At 42.9% G+C, this 12061-nt stretch overlaps 1 protein-coding gene across 1 annotated transcript in view; it reads left to right on the forward strand.

The window, feature by feature from the left end:
* Positions 1–12061, forward strand: part of LOC149438952 (NACHT, LRR and PYD domains-containing protein 3-like) — a 51010-nt gene that overhangs the window by 18293 nt on the left and 20656 nt on the right. Inside the window, exon 3 of the mRNA XM_089659696.1 lies at positions 6453–8218. Within this exon, the coding sequence (XP_089515822.1) occupies positions 6762–8218 (1457 nt within the window). The 5' untranslated portion in view covers positions 6453–6761. The remainder of the gene's footprint in view (positions 1–6452; positions 8219–12061) is intronic.

The raw sequence follows: 12061 nt of genomic DNA on the forward strand, positions 1-12061 counted from the left end.
TGGGTGGCACTGCTGGACGGCACTGATGGGCACTGATAGGTGGCACAGCTGGGCACTGATAGGTGACACGGCTGGGCACTGACGGGCACTGGTGGGTGGGACTGATGCGCACTGATGGGTGGCACTGCTGGGCTTTAGAAACCACCTCCTCCAAATGACATCATGGAAAGCCATGGGGCCATACCGAAGGAAACGTTGTTAATCACCCACAGACCTGCTTGGAGGGTTCCATGGATAACACCAGAACCCTCACTACTGGCTGGAGAAGGAGCTTCTTCCCAAGGGATTCTGCTGTCCAAAGTCTCAGGAAAGAAAAAAGGGAACTCTGAGGAGGAAGTGAAAACCTTTGAAATTGAGAAAATGGAGGCTGTCTTGGTGTCTAGCGGCCAGAGCCTAAGCCATCAATGCTGACACGGGGAGGTGTTGGTCGGTGTCAGACTCTCTTTGCCACTTTGCCAGGGATTGTTTGTGTTGCCTAGGGCAGCTCAAAACCTAAATACACCACTGATGGCTGCATATGGTAAATAATTACAAAACAGTCCATGAAGATGGTAAACAGTCCCATAAGAGGATCGCTCTTCAATAACATCCAGGAAGGTGGAAGAAGGGAGAATTGATGTGCTCACGATTATTGGGCCATGTCTTGTATTTCCTAATTCCCATTCAACAGTCACAGCCTTCAGCTCCTGACTAGACCTCTCCCCAGAGGTGAGAACACTTGGCTTCTCAATTTTTGTGAAAATGTAAAATCTGTCTCGTCTTCAGCAATAAATCTGTTGCAGTTTGCTGACCAGGAATTCAGACGCACAAATACACTAAGACTGTCACAAAAATTTGGGTAATGGAGAAGCAGCTCAATTTCCATCTAACTGCATCAATAATTTCCTTTATTGTCATCCCCCCGATGATCTCACATACTCATTCTCCGTGTGGGGCGGTGTTATACAGTTGCATCCACTTGGCTATCTTCTAGAACTTCCACATCTGGGTCTGTATTCCAGGAAGACCCTCATGAGTGTCGCTCAATGTTCTTTTTTTTTTTTTAATTAAATTATATCTTTTATTACGTTTTTCATTCAAAATCAACTTACAGAAAAAAGGAGAAACAATCTGCATTACACCCCAGACAATACAATATGTGAATAAATATGTGAAAAAAATATATATTCTGAAACAATAGTGAAACAATTAGTGAACTGCTGCTACTCTTTCCCTGAACAACAAAAAATACAAAACATATAAAAAATGAGTGCGCTGTACGCTACATAATCATAAACAATAATCAAATAAATACTGCTACATAGAAAATGTGCTGAAGTCAATTGAAATGATATAAGTCCAGACTCATATATGAAATAATTAAAATTCCCAAAAATCCAATAACAGAGTGCTGTGTGCTAAATAAATCCTTCAACGGAAAGTGCATAGGTGTCCACAAACGCTTGACACAAAAGCAAAATTATTTATTGTGTTTATTGATTTGAATGCTGAGTTATTTCCCATGTCGTGTATCGTTATACTACCTAATATGTTTCATGAGTCAATTTAAATGTTATTTTTTTTATTATTTATTACTTTTTGGTATATTTTGATACTTTGCATTATTTAATTAATATTTTTAAGGTTTTTAGTACATTTATGATGTATACTGTATATATGTATTTATGTTTTTGTGGCAACGCAGTTCATCTTTTTTTTTATTTATTATTATTTGTTTATTTTACACATTTGTAGCGTCCTGATGAATCCACTAGATGGTGATATCAGTCATGCTGATTCACATCAGGTATTTTCTCTAGCATGCTAAATTGTTCGGGAACTCCTCTTTCCTGTAAATATGGTGACAGCTAACGTCGCATGACTGTTCTCCAATCCCAAAAGATGCCATTTATGGAGAAACTTGCGTCAGGAAGAGCTTTCTGTGACGTCACCTCATTCTGGCTGGTGGTTTGACACTGTGGGAATTTTAAATATTTACACTGCCTTTATGCACCTTATCTATGTAAGTGCAATACTTTAATAAATTATTTGCTGGTCGCACTATGAAGTTTTCTTCTTCTGTTTTAAACCTTTCCTTGTATGATGTGGAGAGCTGTCTGATGTGATGGATTCATTCAGGGGAACCTGCAGTTGTCCATTCATCTCCTTGATACGGCTAACTAGGGTGTCAGTGTGGGATCTCAACACCATCTGCTCGTTTGATCTCTTGATTGGAAATCAAAGAGTCTGGTGAGAGGCTGATTTTCTTTTTTTCTTTTGTGTCAAGCATTTGTGGACACCTATGCTCTTTCTGTTGGAGGATTTCTTTAGCACACAGCACTGTGTTTATGGATTTTGGGACTTTTAATTATTTAATATATGAATGTGGACTTATATTATTTCAATTAATTTATGCACTTTTTTTATTTAGCAAAATCGACTTACAACCAACAGTTCAAAATACAATTTTTTACATAAATTTACCTCTTCCCCTCACCTCCCCCAAACTATCCAACCCCTCCCAACAGATTTCCCCCTTTTATTTTCTATATTCTTTTGCTTCTAGTCCGTCAAGTGTTTTTTGTGTTTTTTTTTTTTAATCTATCTTCTCTCGCCTCCTCTCATACATCCTCTTACCCTTCTCTTACCCTCCTACGAGACACTCCTACCAAATAATCCTATCTAATTGGGACTTACAAAGTGTACTTTCTATTTTTACCCAACTTCTCCTCCGGTGAGTTATATATATCCAATCTGCTATTCATGGTAGTAATACCAAAAGATATTATTTCCTAAAGTTAGGCAAGTTCAATCCCCCTTTCCCTTTGTCATTACACAGAACTTCATATTTAACTTTTTTTTTATTTATCTATATATACCTAAGTATCATTATTTTGGGTCACAAAGAGAGACCCTGGTAAATATGTTGGGAGCATGTAAAACTTGTACAATGTTCTGAGCCTTGTGTCCTGTGAATCCGAATATATATTGTGTATATGTAGCCAGGTTCCAAATATATCATTATGCCTTTCAGGGACATATACAGATGAGACTATGGTTAATCCTTTTCCCCTAGTGCCCTGGACTGGGACTGCTACACCACTTCCTATTAGCAGAGTGGATCCAGTTCTTCTGACAGCAGAGGATCTTGAGACCTGTACTCCCATAGCCAATACATACTGTATTGTTTAGTGCTGAATGAACTACAACTACCAGAGAGCTGAGAACCAGAAGGTTGCTGGGAGAGCAGATTTATTCTATAGCCAGTGACTGGATCGCTCTCTTGGTGTGGATTCCAGAGGTGAACACAGGGGGACTGCCGATCTCCTCCAGATACAGAGTGTTTTCCTACTGATGCGGGACTCTGCACATCAGTGGTGATGCCAATCATCAGCTTCTCTGCATCGGGGCTGTCATTGCCCAGTCTTCACATAGACATCTCTGCTTTCTGTGCTGACAGGCTGTCAGGCAGCAACGATGCACATCCCTGCAAACAGCTAAGAGCCTGGGCAAGAACTCTTGTTCCTAGGAGGCTGTACTATCCGTGGGATTGGTGAGCGGGTGGATGCTTAACTTCTTTCCGTCATCACTCTACTGTAGAGATACTGTATGCAGACACCTTTACACCTCAGTATCAGATCTTTGCGTTGAGCTGTACCACAGTCTGTTTAACTTCACTGAATTACCAGTATTCATTACTGTTTAGGGGCTCCATCATTGCTAGCAAAAGACAACGGACACCACCATATCAGGAACTTTAAATGTCACAGGACTCAAGCTGCAATCTCTAGTGTAAGGGACCTCTTCTCTTAAGAGGCATTATTATTCAAATTAGGATACTTATGATTATTTATGTCAGACTATACATTTACCTAATTTTCTGCATCCACCATTGCATTGCCAGTGGCCTAGAGGGAGCTGATGAGTCAACAAGTCGTTCCTTCACCCTCTTACTGCTGGTGTTGTAGTTTAATAGTTGAAGCTTAATAATCATGACTGTGTAATTTGTTAAACTTTTCTACCTGATTAGTCCTATTTTACCAGTGTTCTAATTGGGGTTGTATATCCTAAACCCATTATTCTTGTAGTTTACTCTTTTTAACAAGACTGATATAGAGGTGTTACTAAAAAATTGAGTCTCTTGCATTTGTAGTACCCTCCTAGTTTAACTAGGAGGAGCTAGACCCTAATGGCTAGTTAGGAGCTGATTGGTAGCTCAGGTGAGATAGCCAGAGAGGTAACACTTTGGTCAGGGCTGAGAGACTCTGCAAGCAAGCCCCTCTGGAATTTCCCCCTGCTCTGAGGCTTTCAGAGGAGGGCCTTGGAGGCAGTGGTGGATCCGAGGAGTGGCTGGTCACAGTCTTGAAGGACCTCAGCCAATCCTCAACAGGAGGCTTGGCAAGGGTCTGGGACTCTCTTAAAAGTGTAAGAGCCTGCTCAGTAGCAGGAGTGTGGTGGTGGAAGAGGAGTGTGAGGTGGGAAGATGTGAGGCTGGAGGAAGATGGCTGCCAGGAGGCCTAGTGGGATGGGGCTTGCCTGCGATCCTGGAGTTGGAAAGGAGGAAAACTCAGGACTCACTGACTCCCTTAGAAAAGACTCATATTAGGATACTCATATTTATTTATGTCAGACTATACATTTACCTAATTTTCTGCATCCACCATTGCGGCGCCAGTGGCCTAGAGGGAGCTGATGATTCAACAAGTCGTTCCTTCACCCACTTACTGCTGGTGTTGCAGTTTAATAGTTGAAGCTTAATAATCATGACTGTGTAATTTGTTAAACTTTTCTACCTGATTAATCCTATTTTACCAGTGTTCTAATTGGGGTTGTATATCCTAAACCCATTATTCTTGTAGTTTACTCTTTTGAACAAGACTGATATAGAGGTGTTACTAAAAAATTGAGTCTCTTGCATTTGTAGTACCCTCCTAGTTTAACTAGGAGGAGCTAGACCCTAATGGTTAAATAGGAGCTGATTGGTAGCTCAGGTGAGATAACCAGAGAGGTAAGGCTTTGGTCAGGGCTGAGAGACTCTGCAAGCAAGCCCCTCTGGAATTTCCCCCTGCTCTGAGGCTTTCAGAGGAGGGCCTTGGAGGCAGTGGTGGATCTGAGGAGTGGCTGGTCACACGCTTGAAGGACCTCAACCAATCCTCAACAGGAGGCTTGGCAAGGGTCTAGTACTCCCTTAAAAGTGTAGAACCTGCTCAGCAGGAGTGTGGTGGTGGAAGAGGAGTTTGAGGTGGGAAGATGTGAGGCTGGAGAAAGATGACTGCCAGGAGGCCTAGTGGGATGGGGCTTGCCTGCGAGCCTGGACTTGGAAAGGAGGAAAACTCAGGACTCACTGACTCCCTGAGAAAAGACCACCTGTACGGCAGGGAAGGAGTAGCCCAGCAGATGGGCCTGGTGGTAGCAGCAGCCATTCCGCAAGCACAGCAGAGGTTCTTAATGAGTATACCTGCACCCCCTGGGCAGATAGGAGAAAGGGTACTGGGGTGGGAAACCAGATTAGCCCTGTGCTAGTGACTATTCAGCCCATTTGAAGGGACAAGAGCCAGATCCCCTGCTCAGGACAAGAGTCTCCAGATTGCTGGGTGAAGAGGAGTTCATCTAGGTTCTGGGGTAGTACAACTGGAGATACTGGCTACCACGCCAACGGAGACTGTGTCGGAGAAAAGAAGCTGTGAATTGTTCAGGAAGTTGTCCTCAGATTTCGGTTCCCTTGGGCATCTTATACACCCCTTAACCTATCCAAATTCTAATCCCCTCAATAAAATAACAAAGCAAACGCTCCAGGACTATTTCTGTCTACGGATGTAAGCTTGTGTGAAAGATGCTAACTGACTGGCTGTGCAGCATTATAGGGGGACCCAAATTCATAAGCAATCCCTAAGGGAGTAGTGCTACACATTATTATTCTATACTGTTGAAATGTGTGATCCCAGAGTGTAAGAGGTGTCAGGAGGCTGGCCAGGAGGCTTGCAAGGTCAGGGCAACCACTGGGGACAAGCATTATCAAGCGACCCCCATGGGAGTAGAGATACATATAAATATATCTTTTTTCAGACAAACTAAAGAAGATGACACACAACAGATTATTAGGTTAGTAGGAAAATTATGTTTGATAATATGAAATCTTTTTTGGATGAACATTTTGTTGTGTTCGAGTTTGGATTATGTGTACATAGTTTGGAGGTTTAAACAATACTGTCGTACTTCAAGGGATATTTTCTTACAGGGTTACATTCTTAGGGTTTATTCATAGAACACAATTGGTTTACATAATGAGGCTCACTTCTGCATAGAAAGCAAAAAAACCTGGAAACTGGAAGCTGATTGGTTTCTATGCAGAAGTGAGCCTGAGTTTGCACTCTCCAGCTTTAGTAAATAAACCCCAGTATATATATAGCTCTGACTTATAAATACTATTTTATGTATGTATGAGGAGTAAAATATTATTCTCTCAATTTAAGAGTTGAAAGAGGAATACACAGAGTCTATGAAAGAGATGTTCCAATGGATTCAAGAAATGAATTCCCATATGGAGGACACTGTTATTTTGCAGAAAAAATACACCAAGTTATCAATGAGAAAGAGACTACAGGATAAAGAGGAAAAAAGACCAAGAAATAAAGAGTACAGGCAGCAGACATCTACAGATCAATGAGGAAGGTTCTCATGAATACTCCCCAACCACAATCCAAGCCCTCTTTGACCCTGATGAAGATGGTTTCATCCCAAACATTGTGGTGTTGCAAGGACCTGCTGGGGTTGGAAAAACCATGACCGCCAAGAAGATCATGCTGGATTGGGCCTCTGGGATACTCTACCAAGATGAATTTGACTTTGTGTTTTATCTGAGCTGTAGAGAAATCCACACCATCGCTGAAAACATAAGCCTAGTGGGTCTTTTATCCAGAGCCTGCAGACTGCAGTGTTCAGATGAGCTGGTGTCTATTCTGAAGGATCGTAGAAGTCATAGAAAACTTCTCTTTATAGTTGATGGTTTTGATGACCTGAGGTGGACTCTGGAGGAGGAATCTGAGGTTTGTGTTGACATTTCTATGGAAACCCACAAAGAAAAAATTCTCCAAAGTTTGCTCAGGAAACAGGTTCTCAAACAATCTTCTCTGATCGTCACCACAAGGTCACTGTCCATAAATAAACTTGGCATGTTCATTGATGATTCTCGCAATGTGGAAATCCAGGGATTTACAAGGGAAGAGCAAGAAGAATATGTCCACAATTTTTTTGGAAATAAAGAAGATGCAGACAAGGTGCTCAGTATAATAAAAGACAATGGTGTTTTGTACACCATGTGTGTTGTCCCCATCACGTGCTGGATTATGTGCACTGTTCTAAAACAAGAAATAAAAAAAGATTTGAGTTTAATTCAATTTAAAACAATGACTTCAATTTACCTTCTCTACCTGGAGGTTTTAATAACCCATCACGGCAAGAACGACCAGTCTGTGCACAGGAAACCTCAGGCCATACACACCTGTCTGGAGAAGCTGTGTTCTCTGGCTAATGAGGGAGTTTTGAACCAACAAATCCTGTTTGAGGATGAAAATCTAGAAAGACATGGACTTTCTCTGTCCGAGGTGGAGTCTGTATTTCTGAATGAGAACATCTTTCATTGGGACCTCCACACCCAGACCTGCTACAGCTTCATCCACCTGAGTGTACAGGAGTTCCTTGCTGCTCTGTATTATGTGCTGGATGATGGTTCTGGAAAGGAAGGAGGATCCGCCGGAGTAAGAGAAGACCCTTCACCCCCAGAAACCTATAAAGGGAAATCACTCCCAGACTATTTTTTAGAACATCCATATTTAGCTTTAATTGTACGGTTCCTATATGGTCTTTTAAATGAAAAAGAGGTTAAGGCGTTCACAAAGAGTACAGGTATCAACATCTCACTGCAGGCAAGATCTGCAATAAAAGAATGGGCTATGAAGGACATTAATGGGAGATTCACTACTCCTGATATTATCTGTCTGTATGAGACTCAGGATGAGGCCTTCATAAGGAGCATTTTGTCTTCTTGTTCAGATTTGATGGTCAATGGCTTGTATATGGATTTTTTGAATATGGACTGTAGTTATTCCAAGCAGCTGGCCTATTGCTTGAAGACTTTGAAGAGAGAAGGTTTTCAGTATGTAGAGTTTCGATATCTCACAGTGAATCCTGAATGCCAAGAAAGTGTATCCCAGTTACTACACAAGTGTCAGACAGTTTGGTGAGTACAAATATTTCCTACCTGAATTCAGAAAAAAATTCAGCTCAGTTTAGCATCATATAGGCTGTAATGATCAGAAACCTACATACAGTATAAAAGTGATTTTCTGAAATTTTATCCATGTACTTGAACTTATTAGAAGTCCTGGAAGCTTGTGCCTTCCCTATCCCTAAATGGTTGTTATCCCCCTGTAGCCCTATTTTCATGGCCAAGCAAGTTTGAACACAATCTTACCCCCAGGGTAGTCATATGTACTTCGGACCTCGTAGAAAGATGATCCAGCACCTGGATGGGTTTTATTGCAGGATGTGAGGTAAATATTAATTAAAAGACCTCACAGTTTCCCCAAAACATATGTTTGCTCTGAAAAAGCATAGCTCTAAAATAAACCATTAAAAACCTGGTTTTGACTCGCCAGCTTTTGTATACTTATTTATACACTTTTGTATATGAGTGGCTGGTGAGTCAAAACCATGTTTTCATGATATATTTTGATGTGAGAAGGTCGAGTACCCGAAACACAGTTTCTACTGCATCCCAGGTTGATAGTGTCCCCTAGCTCTGAAATTCCACACAGGAAGGAACAGCTTGGGTAATGTCTTCCCAGATTAAACAGCTTGTTCTATGCAATCAGTCTACGGAGAACGTGGTTTTCAGGCCCTGTTGTTATTATTTATTATTATACAGGATTTATGTAGCGCCAACAGTTTGCACAGCACTTTACAAAATGAAGGTAGACATTACAGTTACAATACAATTTGGTACAGGAGGAAACAGAGGGCCCAGCTTGTTAGAGCTTACAATCTAGGAGGAAGGGTTGGGTGATACAAAAGGTAATGGCTGTGGGGAGGATGAGCTGATGGAGGAAATAAATGGCAGTTTACTAGGTAGAAGCAGGATAGAGTGTCAGGGTCCTGTCCATGGCAGAGGTTCTGGAAGATCTGGCATTTCTGACAGTACTCTGCATGGCCGCAGAAGCAAGCATCAGCCTCAGTTTGGTACCAGACGGCCTTTATAAGGAGGCTCATCACTTTCTCAAGTTGCTGGATGATCTCTAGCTCCTTGTGCCCTGTTCCCTGTGATTTTGACCCATGATTTCCTGGTACCGACTCGGCTTGCTCCTGGACCTGTCTACTCTGCTTTACCCCTGATCTGACCTCAGCTTGGCTTAGGGATACTCTCTCTCTCGCTCCTCTGTGTATGACCTCGGCTATCCCATCTGACTACATCTGCTCTGATTCCCACCGGGTACCTCACCTTGGCTTGGACATCTAAATCCTGGAAGGGCTTGCATACCATGCACAGGCGCCTCCTGTCTGCAGACCTATCTCCATGCACCAGCTGTGCTTCTGAGTGGACCACCAACCAGCACTCCTACAGGCGTCCTGTGCAACTTTGGCCCTGACTCCCGCTGTCCCACTCTTAGGGGAGTCTGGAACTTAGCCGCAAGGGAAGTCCTCTCTCCATTGGCCTCCATCACCAGGTACATGATATAGAGATACCTGTAGCAAAAATAAAGAAAAAGAAAATTAGCGCAGGGCAGACATGACTAGGTTAATAGGGGGGTAGGAAAGACAGGACAGGGTTAAGGATAAAAGGTGGGAGTTAGAATATGGGCAAGTTACCTGATTGGTGACGGGTGTGCAGGATGGGGTCTTCGTCACCTTTGGGTGTGGTTGGGGGGGTCATCTAGATCAGTGCAGGAGACAGCAGTGGAGCAAGCTTCCCTCTCGCCTTCCCTTGGGGTTTGTGTGGGTGTTTTTTTCAATTCGTGGTTTTGTTGTTGGTCTTTGGCAGTGGCACATACTTTTAAGCTAAAGCTAATGGTTGGGACCCATCGGTGGTATGGTGTGCCCAGGTGCATTCTGGTTAACCGGGGTTTAACTGGAAGGTGAAGGTTCTGCACTGCGGATGGTATGTTTTGTCTCCTGTGCATTGCGGCTGGAGGCCTAGTTATAATATAGGTTCCAGGGAGTGAATTAGGAGCTTGTGGTATCATTGGTTAAAAAGGGGTGTATTCTGGAGATGTTGCGGAGGTTGAGGCAGCATGATTTGGACAGGGATTGGATGTGGGCCTGAAATAATAGTTCTCAGCACCAGGATTAAAGTGCAGGCTACACCCTACTGGAGATCTTCCACAAAGTTTTTTTAGCCATTTTAAGCTTTGTCCAGCCCTCTGACTACTCACCAGGGATTGTCCATCCAATACACAGGCAAAGTTCCTCATAGTATACCTCTAACACAGCACCTTAGGTGCGACTCCATGGACTCTGGCAGATAATGTAGCATAGAAAACTCCAGAGTCCAAATCCATAAGCCAAGCACACCTGGGTTCAGTTCGGGCAGGTCAGCCGAACAAACCAAAAGTTCTGATGCCAAATCTGAAGTCCATTAAAGTCAATAGAAGATAAATCTGTTGCATCAATTTTTTCAATTTTTAACACTAATAGCCAAAGGATTGGCCAAAAATTTCATGGAGGTTGGGCACTGTTGACATGTACCAATGAGAAAAAGGTTCTAAAAAAATGCAGTTTTACAGGGATCAGTACATTTAATAATGCTGAAAGTACATTAAAAATGCACTTTCTTAAAAAAAAGTACTTAAGGGGTCCCCTGTAGTGATGGGCTGAACACCCCCCTGTTTGGTTCGCTGGTGAACATTCAAACCTACCGAAAGTTGAACCGTGAACTTCGAACAGAGGGGACAATTTACTGAGTGGTATCTTAGCGCATCTGAGTATGTGGTAGGTTCCCGCTTAGTTACTAAAATCCGGCATGAGTTATAATATGAAGTCATGTGGTATTTTAGTATGAGACATTCATGCATGTTTCAGCTGTCAGTGGGGTTCCCCTCTGACAGCTGAATGTAAAAAGAATTGTTGGCACTGCCCGACCATTAAAATGTTTTCTCTGTTTTAAATGGCATGGGCTCCCCCCACCCATACCAAGCCCTTTGGGTCTGGTATGGATTTTGAGGGGACCACCCACGTAATTAAAAAAATGGCATGGGGGTCCCCCCAAAATCCATACCAGACCCTTATCTGAGCATGCAGCCCAGCCAGTCAGGAAAGAGGGGGGACAAGTGAGAGCCCCCCCCTCCTGAACCATACCAGGCCTCATACCCTCAACAGGGGGGTGCTTTTGGGCAGATGGGCTCCCCCCCATGTTGGTGAGGACAAGGGGAAACCATGGCCAGTGGGGGTCTGTAGGCAGGGGGCTTACCGGAATCTGAAAGTAAGCCCCCAGATCCCAGCCCCCCCATGTGAATGAGTATGCGGAACATGGTATTGCTACCCATTCCAAAAAAAAAAGTGTAGTGTAAAAAAAGACAGGAGACAGTCTTAGACAAGTCCTTAATTAAAAATATCCCCCAAGGTAGATCCCGATGCAATCACGATGCCCATCGCTAACACCACCGACCCGAAAAAAAAAGAAAAAAAATCTGCTCCGCCTTTGATGCTGACTCCTGCCGCCTAACTGCTCTGCTGGAATGACAGTTCCCAGATGACAGCGTGATGACGTCACAAGGGGGCGAGATCACCACTGCCCCCTTGTGACGTTGTCATGCCGTGTGATTGGCCAAAGCATTGTAAATGACCATTGTACTGCAGGTAGGTGGCCTACACAGTGGGGTTGATTTACTAAAGGCAAATAGACTGTGCACTTTGCAAAGTGCAGATGCACTCTGCAAGAGTAGTTGCTCAAGAGCTTTATAAATGAGCAGAAGCTCAGCTAGCTTCCACCATCCAATCATGTGCAAGCAAAAAATTTTTTAAATTTTCCTTACATGTGATTGGTTATTCTTTGCATAATGAAGCGTTACCACATTTACTAAGTGCTGGA

This window comes from Staurois parvus, unplaced genomic scaffold, assembly GCF_062004578.1.
Source record: "Staurois parvus isolate SC_StPar_1 unplaced genomic scaffold, SC_StPar_1.0 ptg001181l, whole genome shotgun sequence".
NCBI classification, from domain to species: domain Eukaryota; kingdom Metazoa; phylum Chordata; class Amphibia; order Anura; family Ranidae; genus Staurois; species Staurois parvus.